The sequence below is a fragment of the Euprymna scolopes genome, chromosome 14 (assembly GCF_053919585.1).
Source record: "Euprymna scolopes isolate OS-2025 chromosome 14, ASM5391958v1, whole genome shotgun sequence".
Classification (NCBI taxonomy): Eukaryota; Metazoa; Mollusca; class Cephalopoda; order Sepiida; family Sepiolidae; genus Euprymna; species Euprymna scolopes.
The window spans coordinates 100,049,428-100,068,502 of record NC_136495.1 but is presented as its reverse complement, the minus strand read 5'-3'; the positions used below and the strand labels follow the sequence as shown (position 1 = coordinate 100,068,502).

The following is a 19,075-nucleotide window of genomic DNA, read 5'->3' as shown; positions in this document are numbered from 1 at the left end:
TTAAATTATTATTACTGCAAAGTAAGAATCGAATCAAAGTCCAAGTCATTCCAATGAACATGCCGTTGAAGAAAAGTTAGGCGTGACAGATCAACGAAAATGCTATTTCCAACATGTGTTATGGCCCAACAAGAATGGTTATTTTAAACTTAAGTGAGACAGTTCAATGAAAATTCTGTTTAAAACCTAAGCATATTAGGTAAAAAAAAAATACTATTTTAAACATAAATGTGATGGTCCAACGAAAATGCTATTTCAAACTTAAACATGACGGTCAAGCAGAAATTTCATATCAAACTTAAGAATGACAAAACAGCAAAAATATTATTTCAAACGTAAGCATAACAGACAAATGTAAATATTATTTCAATATAAATGTTATTGCAAAGTTAAGTGTGGCAGACAAACGAAAATGCTATTTTAAACTTAAGCATGAAAGTACAATGATATGATATTTCACACTTAAGTATGACAGTCAAACACAAATTTCATTTCAAACTTAAGCATGCCAGACAGACGAAAATTATATTTTTATGAATATGTTATTGTAAACTTAAGTGTGACAGACCAATAAAAATGCTGTTTCAAACCTAATCATAAGAGATGAATGAATATATTATTTCAAAGTTGAGAGTGACCAATAGACAGAAAAACTTATAGAAATGTGTAGAGGTATTTAAAATAACATACGTCCATTCTGCACATTCAGTCTTCAAAAGTCAATTTTAAATAGAAACTTAACAGACTGACAGATAAATTGAGATAAACACAGATATAGTAAATAAAAATTGAAAAGTGTAGACTTAAATTATACAATTTTAACATGAACCAGTCATAATCACATGAAATAACAATTGATATGATTTTATCTATTTTTTTTTTTATCTCTTAAGACCGAATAAATTAAAAGTCAAATAGGTTTTTATTAAGCAATGTGAACTAATTGGAGTTGCCTCCCTTGATTTGTATTCTCCAGTGATACAAGATTTTCCTTTCTTCTCCTTGTCAACTCTTTTTTATCTCATATTTATTTTCATTTGTTGTCATTAATATTTATCTACTTCTTTTGTTTGGTATTTCATCATTTATTTGTTGAATTATCTCATGCTAGGATTTTACTCAGTTTTAAATTAATGTAAATATTTCTGTCTCTTTTACATCTTTTGAACTTTTCTAATAACACAAATATTTTAACACATAATAATAGAAATATCTTAAACCAATCATAAACACATATGTTATCACCTAATAATACACACATATGTTAACACATAATAATAATAATAATAATAATAATAATAATAATAATAATAATAATATGTTTTAACACAATAATAATAATACAAATATGTTAACACATAATAATAACAAAAATATTTTAACTCATAATAATAAACAAATATTTTGACAAATAATAATAATAATAATATGTTAACACATAGTAAGAATAAAAATATATAAACACATAATAATAACACAAATATGTTTACACAATACTACAAAAATATGTTTACACATAATAATACACAAATATGTAAACACATAATAATAACACAAATATTTTAACTCATGAGAATAAACAAATATTTTATCAGATAATAATAATAATAATAATAATAATAATAATAATAATAATAATAATAATAATAATAATAATAATAATACAAATATGTTAACACATAATAATAACACAAACATTTAAACTCATGAGAATAAACAAATATTTTAGCAGATAGTAATAATAATACAAATATGTTAAAACCTATGGTATATAAATATGTTACCACATAGTAATTATGCATGTATGTAAACACATATTTATAACACATATTTATAACACATATTAAAAATAAATACGTTAGCACATATGAATAACACAAATATGTTACCGCATATTAATAACATACATATGTTACATATAATAATAATGAAAATATGTTAACATATTTAACATATAATAATAATGAAAATATGTTAACATATTTAACATATAATAATAATGAAAATATGTTAACGTAATACAAATTTGTAAACACATAATTATAATAGAAATATGTTAGCACATAATATAACACAAATATAAGGAATTAAAGAAAAATAAATTGAATATAAATTAAGATGGTTCATAATTAATAGAGTGGAAAAATATAAATCAAGCAAATCAAAAAGATGCAAACTATGTATACTAGAAGCATACCATATACTAATATCAAAAGAAAAATTATTGAACAGACGTCAAGACGTAATTCACGGATGTCTGCACAGAAATCGATACTTAATTTCACGCATTAGATATGATTAACAAAAAAATGTTCACATAAATAACGCAACAAAATGGAACGTAAGAGTATAATTAAAAAATTTTATGAATATAACTAAAAATAAATGAAAGGAAAAAAGGAACAATTAAATAAAGTAAGGAAAAACAAAACGTATAATATAGGGAAAGAAAAAGGTGTAAGGGAAGTAACTCTGAAAATAAAAATATATGCCATGAGAGTAACCTCCTCTTGAAACAAAGAAATTAACTAATAAATAAGAGTTCAAAAATCAAATAAAAGGAATATTATAATAAACATGCATAAATGTAGAAATAAAATTATAAAAAATAGGAAAGAATAAATAATGAAAAAAATTGGAAATTAAAACAAAAATAAAAATAAAATAGAATAAAAAAAAAATTAAAAAATACGAAATTATGGTTTAAAACAGAAATTTATTTTAGTATGACACCCAAGATTGCTGACATGTATCAACGTGGGGATGGAATTTCTTTTCTCCAAACATCAGGTTTATCATGCTCAAAATCAACCTTCCTTTTGTTGGTAACATCAAATGGAAACAACATCTGACGAGTTGGTGAGGACAGGAAATTTTTATGGACACATAAAATCATAAAATTGCCATCCCATTAACGAAACGGCTGTAATGAAGAAATCCAGGATGAAATAAACATAAGTTAAAAAAAGACAAAATGTAAGTCTTTGAATTTCAACAAAGTTTTGCAATATATATATATATATATATATATATATATATATATATATATATATATATATATATATATATATAATGTTAAAAGTCAACGTATGGTTCTAGAATAGTGATTTGAAGGTTATGATAGGTTTTTGAAGCATAAAACTATAAATTTTTGAATATATATGTTGTGTTATGCTTCTTTGGCTTTTTAGAGATAATAACTCAAACTTTACTCATGGGACTAAATTTTATTTCTACTAGCAATGTTTCAGTAGTTTCAAATTACATAAAATTACATAAAATTATTTCAGCAATGACTATCTAATGTAGCCATTGTACTTTAACTATGTTGTTACATTCTAACCATGTCGTTACATTTCAACTGCTCGGACCCACACGTTGTCTGGTTCCGTTGCAGGAACAAACAAACAAGAAAGGACATAAAAAACATGACTCATTGTTTTTTTAGGTGAATACAAACATTAATTGTTCCAGTAATTTCTGCAAGTGCATTTCACTGGTTTCAGCTGCCCTTTTTTTTTTTAATTGCTGCACACGAGTCAAAATGTCTCCGGTCGCTTTCTTTGCTCAATTATGTGCTATTCTTTTTTTTTTTTTTCATTTTTTCCTCCTCTTTCCTGATACGTCAATGTGTGCACACTTTCTGAATTCGCAAATGTGCTAAGACGGCTGCTACTGCTAATATGTTTTGCTAGCCAGCTATCCTACGGCTGCTGCTGCTAATTTCTCTCAATGTTGCACTTATTCTATCTGATCTCATAATTTTTTTTTTGCATTAACATAATGTTTAGAAATTTATGCTACTGGTAACCAACAGGAATCAATTTTTTTTTTACAGAGGAGTATTACATAATTTGATGATGATGTAAACTTGTTCCTATTTTCTAGATTTTATTGTTCTTTCACCCCTATTATTCAGTGTGTTTTGTTTCGTTTCTTTCATGTGGTGTCCATTTTCATAGTGTCTTTCCTCCTCAGTTAATTGCTCTCATTGAGAGGCTACAGATCTGAGATTCTACTGCCATGAAAATTCCATCAAGCAATTAACGACTTTTTCTTAGTTTTCAAATCAAATCTCTTTGCCGAAAGCTGATTTGATGAAACGTGAATAATGCTTGTTAGACGTTTTTTTTTTTTTTTTGCTTCTCCCTTTTTTTTTTAAATTGGATCTAAACTTAACGCAATTAACAGGATCAGCTTCTTCTTCTTAGATAGATTTTTGCATCTTCAAATTCTGGTGTTTGCAGTGAAAATGACAGCAAGCAAAAACTAGATAAGGCAATGGAAGACATTGAAAATTTAGAAACTATTTCCATATATGCTTTTTTAGATTCTATACATCACATAGTGTTGTTTATGCATAATCACATTGCCATGTACCGTTTTCTGTCATGGGTTGTTATGAATAAGGAAAGTAGAGGGAGAATGAAAAGATGAAAGTAGACAAAGAAGAGTAGAAGGCGGAGTATGGTAAAAAAGATGAACATAAAGAAGAGAAGGATATGTGCGAGGGAGGGAGAGATAAAAAGAAATTTAAAATAAAGAAGAGGAAGGAGAGTAGAAGGTGGAGGATTGAAAGATGAATGTGGAGAAGAGGAGGAAAGGAAGCATGAGAGGTAGGAGGAAGAGAATCATATAGAAGGAAAGTGGAGAAAAGGAGGAAAAGGGGGGATAAAACGATGAAAGTAAAGAAAGGAGAGTAGGCAGAGATAAAATAGATAACAGTGGAGATGAGGAGGAGGATAATACGATGAAAGTATGAAGGTGTGTACAAAGAAGAGGGGCCTACATTAGAAAATTTCTAAAACTTTCATTGAAAAAACACGAGGTCATGTTAATAATAATAATAATAATAATAATAATAATAATAATAATAATAATAATTCTGTCCCAACTGACCACAGGGTGAATATCAAAGAAAAGGAGAAACGGAGCAAATACACAGAGCTAGCCAGAGAGCTGAAAAGGATTCGGATGATGAAGAAAATCAAAATAATACCTATAATAGTAGGAGCACTAGGAAAAATTCTAAAAAACTTTGAAAAAAGAATGGGAGAAATTGGAATCAAAGGAATGACTAGAAAGATACAACGAATAACAATAATGAAAACAGCTGAAATATTAAGAAAAACTCTCGATTGTGGAGACTAACACACATGAGCCACATGCGTTGTCCAGACAAATTGCTGGAGAGGCAAAAAATGAAAAAGCGTTACATGAAACCAAGAACATTGAAGCTGCATATCTACACATTCTCTATCTCCTCACCCATCCCCTTCCATTGCCCTATCACCGCCCCCCACCCCCAAAGACTGTTACCAAATAGTCGAGAAGGGTCAAGGAGGATGGGAAGACCGAGGAGAGAACACTGACCAAACCTCCACTGGACAAGTGCAAAGAGAACTGGGACTTTGGGGAGGCTTATTACCACTCAAATTCCAGTGGAGACCAATGGCTGCTGCCAGCAAGAAATCAATGGTAAGCAGCTGTTGCAATAACGCAAATTTATTTGCAAATATTATCAAAAGTGGTGGAGAGCACTGGAAATCTGAGGAGACTTGTTGTCACTCAGGTGTTTTCAAGGAGAGATCTTTGATGACCTGTGTGAAAGCTCCTTGTGAGCCAATAATAAAAATTTCCCATCTTCGAAATGTTTAAAACATGCAACGCATCTTATCAACAATATCCTCAATTTTATTAAAGGCTTTTCTTCATTTTGTTTTAACAATTCATCACTGCTATTTATTTTAAGGAAGGCAGATGTAAAAATAATGTTTCAAATTAAGTTATGATTCAACACAGACAAAAATATATCAAAGTATGACTTTGGGAAATTCTGGCTATTTCCATTGTCAATTCAATTCGACTAAGAAGCTTTTTTCTATTCTTTTTTAACTTAATTTAATTAAGATAAAATTCACAAAACCCTGAACGATGATAAAATATATTATTGATTTCGACATATTCCAAATATAATTGAAAATTTAGACACGTTTAAATCTAATTAAAGCTCTACATTACGAAAAATGGATAGAACATCCATCAAACCTGGTAAATATACAAATACACAGATACATAAGTATAGGAGTCGATATAATATGGATACGGTGGAGTGTAACAGAGCTACTGATGCATATGTAACAGCAGCTGTATGACCCAGCGAGTGCATGAGGTGATGTCACAGCGGAGGAAGAACAGGGAAAGAAAATCAGAAAGAAAAAAAGGCACCACATGGCAAGCAACTGATAATCGTGTGCCAGCATGAGATGAACCTGTGCCAGATGGGTGACGACATTGAGGCAAAACACATATCGGCGAGAGAGATTTGAAAAAATCTGCATGGCAGTGAAAGGAAAATATTATAAAACCAAGATGCATGCGCATTTGGAAAGTACCATTAATAAATGCCTTTTATTTCAACTAGAAAAAAGCTGCATTGAATTTCTTTTCTTCTTTGTTTTGTTTCTCTGCAAGACTTTCATATACAACGTGTGGGTTCATGTTCATCTATATATAAATACGATAGTTATGTTCTTCCATTTCTTGTCATAAATAATTTTACCAAGAATTCTTCATAAGTTTTGGTTTCGGTTTCGATTATAGCTGATGCCACTTTAATCATCTATTTTTTTATAAATAATTTTATCAAGAATTCTTCATAAGTTTTGGTTTCGATTATGGCTGAAGGAACTCAAGTTATATATATATATATATATATATATATATATATATATATATATATATATATATATATATATATATATATAAATATATATATATATATATATATATATATATATAAGTTTTTATTTCGGTTTCGATTCAAGCTAATGCACCTGGGTCATATGGATATATAAATCTGGGTAGTTTTTTCTGTTTATATCTGTTAAATGAAATGAAATTTGAAGAATAAAATAAAATACGTATTGAATACGTTTGAAGCCAAAACTGCCACGCAAAATTTTTTCATAAAATAAACGAGTGTTTATTTTTTAAGAAATATATTTTGGAGTAAAACTCCTTTGTCAATCTGTTTTTCTTTTTCTCTTTTTCTTTGCCATGATGTTGATATAATATGGATATGTTGAAGAAATTATGCCAAAATATATTTCTTAAAAAATAAACACTCGTTTATTTTTTTTTTAAATTTGCGTTGCAGTTTTGGCTTTTTTTTTTTTTTTTTTTTTTGGTATTCAATACATATTTTATTTTATTCTTCAAATTTCACTCAGCACTTCTAATGGATATAAACAAAAAAAAAACTACCCAGATTTTCAAACCGCGCGACCACGTGTCACCTATCCGACTTCATAAAAACCCCACAGTTAACAACATCACGTGGACTCTTCATTGAACTTTCTTCCACTCGACATCATGGCAAAGAAAAAGAGAGAAAAAAAATGATTGACGAATGAGTTTTACTCCGAAATATATTTCTTAAAAAATAAACACACCTTTATTTTATAAAAACCAATTGCGTTGCAGTTTTGGCTTCAAACGTAATCAATACATATTTTATTTTATATGGATATATATTTTATTTTTGAAATCGCGACTTTGTAATATATAAAAATCAAACATTAACTCTATAATAATATATACGAAATCTGCAAGAATTAAAGTATCATATTTAAGCGTACTTTACGACCAGGCTTTGCCGGGTGTTCGTGCTAGTTTAACAAAACAGCTACAATAATATCAGAGCGTCTCTATTTACTCTGAACATCTACAGAACTCCAACATCAATATATTACATATGAATGAGTCCCCTGTGGAATTTCCATAAGTCTCGCTAGTATGTAAGTAATACGTTCCAATAGATCACCGAAGTTAAGTGAAGTTGCACCTGGTCAGTACTGAAATGAGCGACCATTTGGAAATATCAGATGTTGTATGTGCTCTCTGCTTATCTCATCCTGGACTTCTCCTTGTCACTGGACTCAAGCAGCATCGATTCAGGAGAGGTGTGGTTGGAGATTGCATAAGCTTTTCCTCACAATTACATGTACAGCTACCTTTACCCGGGGGTATACATTGGCTTTCGAGACTGAACGGAAGCGATGATTAACATGGATTGTAAGCTAAACTTCTATAATAATTTGTAACAAAAAGGATTTTAAAATAAAACATAACAAAGCCTTTTCATTAAAAAAGTAGGTTGCTGAAAATTATAGAAGCAATGGCATTAAGAAACTAAGAAAGTTTTTATGGGAGCAATATATATATATATATATATATATATATATATATATATATATATATATATATGTATATATATATATATATAGGTTAGAGCTGCCGACTGTCAATGCGACAGTTGTAGGTTCGATCCACGGCTGGGGAAAAGTGTATGTCTAGCTGCACTGATACAACGAAACACTACTGTATGTGGATGACTATTAAAGCCCCCCCCCTCTTTGGGTTTAGCACTTTGTAAATATATTTTCACCCAACGCATATTTAAGCAATTAAGCGAAGCCTACTATTAATTTCTTTGAAAACAAACTGATGGTTTGAGCACTGTTGCGATGGGCGCATGTGGATTTAATACACACTCGCGGAGAAATACTTTCGGCACTTATTCGTGGTCTGATGGTTAAAGCTGCAGACTATCAATGCGAAGGTTGTAGATTCGATCAACAGCTGGGGAAAGGTGTATGTGTAGCCGCACTGATGAGCTGTGATACAACGAAACAGTACTGTATGTGGCTGACTATATGTATATATATATATATATATATATATATATATAACGACTCTTGAAATGTATGTATAAATTGCAACGTTTAACTGTTTTCAACAGCAGCGAGTGTATACTCTGTTTTCAATAAAAAAATCGAATGATTCCCTTTTGTTGATATAGAAATAAAATGAACTTTACCTTTACAATCAGCACGTGGCGTGTGACAGAGAGGGAGAGATGAGAGTGACCAGTGAGAGGCCGACTGGCGATCGTCTCTCGTTTTGTAACTTGTTTCCTCTGACCCAAACCCATTCGTTTTTATTTTCTGCTACTTCAACTGTTCTCCATCTTTTAACCCAAAACGCCCATCCATTCTTCCGCTATCATCATCTCATTTGAATTTGTTTCTTCTGTGCACATCTCCCTATACTGTTTGGACTTAATCTTCATCAGAAGTCATCAGAACTAAACATGTCTTTAAAACTCACATTACACATCTATCATATCATTTCTCTTCATGCAACGCATGTCTTCAAATTTCACTCATCAGATTTTACTTCCATACATCACCACACTACATACACATGCTTGATAAACTCTTTCCTTGGTCAACAATGGTAGCACTTTGCTGAAAGACGTTCCCTGAACTTACTTTATTTACTTCTAACTCTTCCAATCACACTCGTCTTTGTTCCACCCTGTGCACCAATGGTATCACCTGCCTGTCATAGAATTTTGTGCAGTTGTAGGTGTACACACTTTGCATTCCATTTTTCACATCCTATGGAGTTCTTTCAGTTAACTTGTTATTAGAAGAGGGAATTTCATACAACCTGGGCAGTCCATTATCGGAAGGAGTATAATGTCCTCCAGGGTAATTTCCAAGTAGGCAGAATATATGTCCAGGGGAGAAAGCAGTAATCCCATATAACAAAATGCGTGGTTGCTCCTTATTGATATTCTGAAAGGTATACGGGGCGGCCGTATTCATTAGGTTGTATGAAATTCCCTCTTCCAATAATTATTTTCATATAACAGTCATTCACCACCAAAAAAACATTTTCAATAATTGTGCTGAAAAGCAAAATAAGTGCCTTTTCACAGCTGAACATTTTGCTAACTGTATTTCATTTCCTCTGATGATATGATCCATTATTGAAAATCCATGAATTAAGGAAATTAATATAACCCCTTCTATATATTCCTTTTGTCAAACAATAAATTCTTAACTCGAATATGTGTCTATATTTTGATTTCAGAATTTAAATTTAACAACTAAATTTATATATATATATATATATATATATATATATATATATATATATATATATATATATATATATATATATAGTCTTTGAAGTTTGTAACATTTGAAACTATACAAAAAATTACTTTTAATCATTCGTTAAAAAACCATCTAGTCAGTAAGTCATTTAATCACCTGCAATCACTGCATCAACTCTCTCGAATTAATTATAATACCAATTTTTTTATTTTTCTATTTTTCAAGGGATCATCAGTTGTTTACCATGAAACACTGTTTCGGGGATTTAAAAACAAAACAGTATATTACTTCATGGCTCCCCAGCAGTGTTGATCAAACACCACCACCCTTAATCTTAGGAAGAAGACATGTTACAAAAAAATTTTTATCCAATTTCCTATATATATATATAGGTGGTTCATCTCCCTCTCAGTACAGGCCAATAAGTCTCCTGTGCGTCATGAGTAAGTTGCTGGAATTTGTGTTAAATAGAGAAGTAGTCAACCACCTCAGCAAAAACAACCTTCTTAGTGACACACAATATGGTTTCCGTTCTGCTAGATCTACAACAGACGTGCTTAGAGTTATATCTCATAGGATTAAGGAATCTCTCGACGGAGGCTTCCCCTCTAGGGCAATTGCTCTTGACATATCAAAGGCCTTTGATAAGGTATGGCATAAAGGTCTACTTCACAAGATCTCCAGCTATGGTATAGCTGGGGATGTCTTATCAATTATTAAATCATTTCTCTCTGATAGGTTCATAAGAGTAGTAGTTGATAGGCAGAAATCAGAAGCTCTCAGTATTAATGCTGGAGTCCCTCAGGGGTCCATCCTGGGCCCAACTCTCTTCCTGATCTACATTAATGATCTTCCAAATCACATCCTTACATCATTCGTAGACATTTATGCTCACGATACTTCCATCTATGGTAGCACATCAAAGGCCGTAAATGACAAAGTTCTCTCTGATTCTCTCTCCTCTGATCTTGAGCATGTGATACAATGGGGAAAGAGGTGGCTGGTTATTTTTTAATGAAGCTAAAACTAAGCTTCTATCTTTACATCATCAACGCTCTAATGCCCATTTGGCATCAATTGAAATGAATGACTCTCATCTTGGGGAGGCTTCATGTTTTGAAAAGCTTCTGAGCGTGACCTTTACTACCGATCTGAAATGGAACGCATATATCAAATCCATTGCCAAGGTCACTGGAAAAATCGTAGGATCCTTCTAACGCTCCAGTATATATCTCACTCCTGATGCAATTCTCTACCTAAATAAAAGCTAGGTACGGTCAATGATGGAGTACTGTTGCCACATCTGGGCAGGAACTGCTGGAGGCAGCTTATTCTGCTTTGACAAAGTTCAAAATAGACTTCGTAGCTTAGTGGGGGATGCCCTTTTCTCTTCCCCGCAACCTTTTTCCCACAGAAGAGACGTTGCGAGCCTGTTGCTGCTTTATCATTACTTTCATAACAAGTGCTCGTCTGAGCTTCAATCTATGGTTCCCCCTCCCCAAACTTTCACAAAAAAACACTTGTCGAGCCAAAACCACTATCTATAATTTTCCACACTCTTTATCTGTGTCTAAACCTAAATGTGGATTCCATGAACAAAGTTTCTTTCTTAGAACTGCACGCCTGTGAAACTGTTTAGTTTGCCTGCTTTCCAGCTGACTACAATCTGATTGCCTTCAAGTTCAATGTAAACAAGTTCTTGATGAACCGTCCCCCTAAGTAATCTAATTTACAAAATTTCCACTACTTATGTATATAATCACATTCACTAATGTATACCCATTGACTCTTATCTTCGAGTGGTCTCTGGGCCTTGATAAGTGGTGATTCCTGTGTAAAAAAAAAAAAACAAAACAAAAAAACAAAACCTTGTAATCAGAATAAATAATCCAAGAAAACAAGTATGAAAATTGTGAATGAAACTCGCTATATTTGTCTCTTTGTCTGTCTCCATTTTTTCAAAGTACATTTCCTTCTAGATGCAATATCGCCAAGCAGCATGAGGGAGGTCAAATGAATGCACTTTGTTTTTTTGGACCGTCGTTTTCAAAGATGTTAATGGTAAAAATAGCTGCTAAGGGGTCAAAATTGAGAAAAATTACAACTTGTTAAGCATAAGTCGACTTAAAGTGCTCTTGTGTGCATGCGCAAATATACATTTATACATTACAGGCGGTTCATTATTAACTGTTTCTTAAGTAGTAACGACTACATCTGGAGCACTATATATTTTGGTTTGAATTCTAGCTGATGGCATCCAAGTCATTTAAAAAAAAAAATTTTTTACTTTTGAAATCACTATTATACATTGGGTGCAATATAATAGGTAATAATCGATAGAGAATTGATTTTATAACAATAAATATGAAATCTTTAATGGACTAAAATAGCATATTTAAGCATATTTTATGATCGGGCAATGCTGGGCGGCCTGTTAGTAATACATAATAATCGATAGAAAATTGACTTTATATAAAAAAAAAATATGAAACGCCGAGCAGCCTTCTAGTAATTTCACAATAGTAAAGATTATTTGGAGTTATGTAATTTAAAGAGAAAATGATTATAAAAACTTGGATAATTCTAAGATGTCGTTTAGCAGGTTTTCTGTTTCCTTGTCCCAATCAATTTATCGGTAAAAGGTCATCGGAAAATCAATGATTGATCATTAGACCAATAATTGGAATCAGGGCAATAATTAATTGTTTGTCTTGCTAATTGCAAACACAATGTAGTAAAAGGCGTCCACAGTTGAGCAGCATTCAATAACCTCATCCTTTTCGTCTAGATGAAGCATTTGCTTGTGCAAATCTATCGACGAGCCATTCTGTCAGAGCCATTAGTAAAATAAACATGGCTAATTGTTGACAAGCTTGTTGATAAATTGAGGAAAAAAAGAATGTCTGTCCTTGGGTGATGGGTTTTACTGCAAGCTCTTTGTTGTGCTCTTAATTCCACGGACAAATAAATGAGAAATCTATTATAATAAAGTCGTCTTCCTGTCTGTTTGTTTGCTTGTTTGTTCACAACGTGGTTAATAGATACAAAAGATACACTGTTTCACAAAAAGATTTTAATACTGAAAACGGACTTTATAAACATCTATTCCTCCATGAGGTCTATACATACCATTCATTCAAAAGGAATCAAAATTCAAGAGGCTACCTCATTTGCATATAACATTAAAAGAAAATCTGTTTCAAAAATTAGCTCTTAATTTTAAATGAAAATTAGTAATGGAATTGTGTTAAATATTCTATTTAGAAATATTATATTAAGTTGATTTATTTAATTTATTTTAATTTAATATACATTTAATTTTATTTATTTTTAATTAACAGTATAACCAACATCAGGTGCGTTTAAAAACGGAAGTAAGTTTTCATTTAACCTCTGAGTTATTTCCCTTTAAGCTACGAGATTTAATTTTTCTGTTTGAATTTCATAGATAAAGATAGCTATATTTTTTGCTTCTAAAAATCTAAAATATAGCCAACTTTCAGGAAAATCGTAACAATTTAGGATATTTGGTGTATCTTTTTTCTACCTGGCAATGTAGAATATCATATATATATATATATATATATATATATATATATATATATATATATATATATATATACATATAGTGTATATATATATATATAATATATTATTATTATTATATTTATTATTATTATATTATATTATTATTATTATTATTATTATTATTATTATTATTATCATATATATATATATATATATATATATATATATATATATATATATATATATATAAAATAAAAGTTACAATAAGTTTACTAAGGTAATTAAAATGGTAAACTTTAAAATATATTATAAATATTAAAGAGTTCATATTTACAAGTAAAATAAACTCAGCCAGATGTAAAAAGCTCAATAAAACCGAAAAGGAAATAGAGCTTATAACTCTGTATTTTGGATGATTTTGGACCATTTGGAATTTACCCATTGGATTGAAATTTTAAATTCGACCGTTTTGGATTTTACCATTTTTGGATTTTTACCCTTCACTGGACTATCCATTCATGTGAAATCTTTTTATTATTTTTCTTTTGCCCCCTGTTCCCCTTACCTCACCCTTTTTTTAACCAAGTAAGATCTTTGACTTACTTGTAGTTTCATTAAATACTTTTATATGTAAAATTCGATCCTGCATTTTGCTAATTCCTCCCCTCTGATGAGAAGGAGAGTATTTCTTTGAAACTCCGCAGATTAAGGACTATCCACTTATCTTGTGCTTCCTTTTTTAAAATTAAATATGTTTTTAACTCTTTTTCAAGATGTTTTTTAACATGTTTTATTAATCATTTGTTCATATATATATATATAATTATTACAATAATAATTTTAATACCTACAGACACTTGTGTTTCATCCTTTTGCGAATCATCAGTGCAGGGTGACGCGATTACTACCGATCGGGAGATTCAAACCCAGCCAAAAAGCCAACTCTGACTCCATTAGCAAAAAACAAACCTCACGGCTAATCTCAACCGTGAGAAATATTGTGTAAATTTTGACATTTATTTTTTAAATGTCGTAACATCCGACCATCAAACAGTATATACATATATATATATATATATATGTGTGTGTGTGTGTGTGTGTGTGTGTGTGTGTGTGTGTGTGTGTGTGTGTGTGTGTGAACGTGATTATAATCTATTATCGTCAGATCACCAAAGTTAAGCGAGGGTGAGCCTGGTCTACACAAACATGGGTGACTATTTCAGAATTGTTTCCAGTTAGTCTTAGACATCTCCTTGCCTCTGTCTCTTGAGACTGAACAAAGGCATTAATATATATATATATATATATATATATATATATATATATATATATATATATATATATATATATATATATATCATTCAAGCAAATATTATTAAATGCAACGAAGATACTTTGCTTTATGATTCTTTATTTTAATATTTCGATTTTCCGTATGATCTTTTTTATATCAAAATCAAAAATATCAATAAAAGTTCCATAATTGTTGCTGCTGTCATGAGCGCTTTCGATTCGTCCACGAATCATCTTCAGGTGTTGAAGTAAAAGTGTGAAAGAGCGAAAATGAAAATTAATAGTGAAAACTAAAAAAACTTACCATTGCCTAACGCCGTTTACTGTATATCTAAGGTTTTGTTGGTTTTCCCTTTAACTTATATATATATATATATATATAACCACAAGGGAAAATTTTGTCTTTTCTTCCTCCATGAGTAACAGAGCACTGACACGCGTATGCAAATGCATATGAAAAGTGAAATATCGTCACTGGAAGGAAAAGGACTATAAAAAGGAGAGTGAGCACATTAGAGAGGACGATCACATTAGAGATGTAGGTGACATCATGGCTGTAATGAGAAATCACGTGTGACGTGAGAATGAGGAAATAAATGTTGTTGTTACAAAAGAAAAGGAGTCGAGTTATTCTTTGTCTGGGTTTCCTTTGCGACGTAGACTGCATTCAACAACGTGTTGGGCTCCATGTGCTACATTACAAATGCACCTAAACACGGCAGGCAGAATTTCCATAGACATAACTTCTTTTCAAAGGCTTCCCATTAGTGGAACATTTTATTGCAAGACTGCTTTCGGTGTTAATTTCAACACAATCGTTTTGAAATCCAGTGTCAACAAAGAAACCACTTCTTAAATAATCAAACTTACTTCATTCCATTGATTGTTTCACATCTTTTTACTTATAATCTTTTCATTTTATTAATGCTTATCTTTGAGTGGCTCTTGGGCTTGATAAATGGCGATTCTACAGTTAAAAAGTTAAAGTTTATGATCTACAGATATCGCTCCAAAAAATCTAATCTGTTATCGAAAATTTGAATGTATGATGCCATGTACTTTAAATCGAACAAATCTGTCGTAGAAGAATTATGTCATCCTTTGGAGGAGGTAGTGTACGTCAACCTGAAATTCTAACAATTAGTTGTTTATTAATAAACTCAACTCTTACCGTTATATATAATAGCAAAATATGTGACCAGAGGGAAAAACTATTGTTAATATATATAATTTGAGAACGTTTCATTATATATTGTTACGTTATGCTGTAGTTCTTTGGTTTTAACCGTGTCGTCTATTTAATCTTGACGAATGTATATAAGACAATTAGGTGTTTCACAAAAAAATCTCTTGACGTAAGTTGATAAAAGGAATGACATTTTATTTTCTGTTCAATTCTTTCTCTATGTGCTATGGGGAGAGAGAGAGAAAGAGAGAGAGAGAGAGATATGGGGCGTGGTGGAGTGTTGTGGGTGACACTAAATGACAACTGGTCGTCTCGGTGCCCTTCTCTCTAATTGCCTTCTTCCTTGGCTGGCATTTGTTTTTATTTACAAAAACTTTGGACAGGGATTTTGTTTTTCCATATCGCATTCCACCGGCCCTTATTAAATTCGTCCAAGGCCAAATTTCAATATGACTGTTTTCAAAACTTGTCAATTGAAGAATGTTGATTTCAAAGCTTATGCACTCTTCTTTCAATTCTTATGAATTTGATGACATTTCTTGGTTTGAGGATTTCCACAATATTTGCGTGTTTGCATCCAGTTCCATATGCGTATGTGCACAACTAGCAATAATTCCGGTGTTGCCCAGAATACTATTCAACACTATATATATATATATATATATATATATATATATATATATATATATATATATATATATATATATAACTTTATAACGTTTCATTAAATATATATATATAATCATTTAATAAAACGTTCCCAAATTATATATATATATAAAAATTTCATTTTATTTTGTCATATATTAATGTTCAATTGTATATAGTATTCTGCTTGTTTCATTTCGTTTTTTTAAAGAAAAATTCTGTATAAATTTGCATAAATTTTGACATACAGCCTTTCTCACAAGAAGTGGGGGCAGAAAACTTATATGTACACTTTCCCAGAAAAAGGTAAAATACAAAATGGTGTGTGAATTATAATTTGTACAAAAGTAATTAAAAAAACCCAACTATCTGAGACCAACGAGGCATACATATATAATAAATATTTGTAAATAAATATTAGTCATAAATACGAAGATAAATATTTAAGGTTAGATATTATTTAAAAAATATGAATAATATTGAGTATCAAACCCCTATATTACTAAATTATACATCTGAAACAAATAAATTATTTCCACTTTATGTGGAATTTGCTCAGTCTACAAAAGGCCCATCATGCACGTTTAAAAATTGAGCACACGCCTAACAAAGGGAAGTACTTCCCGAAATATTGCAACACGGATGTACTTCCCGAAATATTGCAACACGGATATGCCACCTGACCATCTGACACGTGTAAGAACATTCTGCATCTAATATATATATATATATATATATATATATATATATATATATATATATATGTATATATATATATATATATATATGGATGTGTGTGTGTATAATCGTACATATACACACGCATGTATTGAACCAACAAAGGTGAAACTGCATAGCTTGTTTGTCCCACCATTACATATTAAGTTGCTTCAGTTTATGTCCATCCGTTAAATCCCTGCATCTATAAACCTATATGTATTTTATATACACATTAAACAATGCTTCAAGCTAAGTAAATTAACCTTTTAAATATTTGTTTCTCTTTTATTTTCAGGAACTCGAGGAGATTCACATTGATACTTGTAATACCATCAAAGTTGCGATTGAAAGCCACGCCCTTGTACTTCTGACCAAAGTAAGTAACTTTTATAATGTTTGATCTTTCATTTGCAATTGATTGCATCTGTGAGAATTTTCGTTCGAGATTAACACATCATAAGTATTATTTATTTTAATAACTTGACGGCCTCTAGTGCATTGAACGTTCCACTCTTAATGTTGTTATCGTTTTGTTTTTCTTTTAACTTTTCTTTTAACCATGTAAGCAACCAACCCACGAGTGTTGAGATTGTTATGCTCCTGGCATCTGTTGTAATTTCTGCAGCTGAAATGTTTGATAAAATTATCCTTTCATAAGTTGAAAGATCATTCCTTTAACATGAAACCCCCGTCTTACCCACAGTCCTTACCTGTAAACCACAGTTCAACAGCTGGTTCCATTGCATCTTCTTGTCTTCAGCAACAGTGGCAACACATCTTCACCATAAGATTCAGGTTAACAGTCCTGACTTCCACCCTCAGCCGGCCACCCGGAAGAGCAGGAAATCTTACACATCGCAGCTGGCTTACTGAAAAATCTACCCTTGTTATCTTCTCGTTTGGGTAATATGGGTGGAGCAGATGGGAGAATGGTTTGATCATGGTTTCGACTGGGTTGGAGAGGGGATAAAACATTGATGTGGTTGAACGAATCACTTATGGTGAGAACATCACATGTTCACCTGAGAGACCTTTTGATTTCATCGGCCACGGGTTTGATAAGACTTAGCATTTGTATTCACGCATACTCACGCATGCCAACCAATACATCCAAACAGAGCAATAATAATAATAATAATAATAAAAAATAAAGACTAAATCATTTATTTAAGCATTAAAGGTACACACTCTCTTAAACACTGAAAATATCAACACATGCTTGTTTCATTCAAACACACACACACACACACACACACACACACACACACACACACACACACACACACACACACACACACACAAACAAACAAACAAACAAACAAAAAATGAAACATTCACCCAAGCACAGAAAAGAATGATATATGCTCACATGTTCAAGATCAGACAAATAGAAAAACACTCACTGAGAGGATAGGGCACAATTATTCTTTTCAATAGAAAGCAACAGACTCATATGTTTAAACACAGAGAGAGAGAGAGAGAGAGAGAGAGAGAGAGAGAGAAAGAGAGAGAGAGAGAGAAACGGAAAACATCAGAAAAAGAAGCCCACCTAAAGAAAAAAAAAACATTCTCATTCAAAATGCTGAAAATGGCGGCAGTGAACTGGATTGAAGACTTGGTTAAACCACGGCCACCAAGATATAGAAGGTCTGTTAACTTAAAAATGGCTGCAGGCAATATAGGTAAGATTTGTCGAGCTGTTACTGTCGATACTATATGAGGGCATTTTAAA

At 31.4% G+C, this 19,075-nt stretch overlaps 1 protein-coding gene across 10 annotated transcripts in view; it reads left to right on the top strand.

The window, feature by feature from the left end:
• LOC145293203 (uncharacterized) overlaps positions 1 to 19,075 on the top strand; it is an 897,849-nt gene that overhangs the window by 661,929 nt on the left and 216,845 nt on the right. For all 10 annotated transcript variants that reach the window (XM_080139718.1, XM_080139714.1, XM_080139719.1 and 7 more), the window contains exon 6: positions 17,639 to 17,719. In XM_080139718.1, the coding sequence (XP_079995844.1) occupies positions 17,639 to 17,719 (81 nt within the window). The remainder of the gene's footprint in view (positions 1 to 17,638; positions 17,720 to 19,075) is intronic.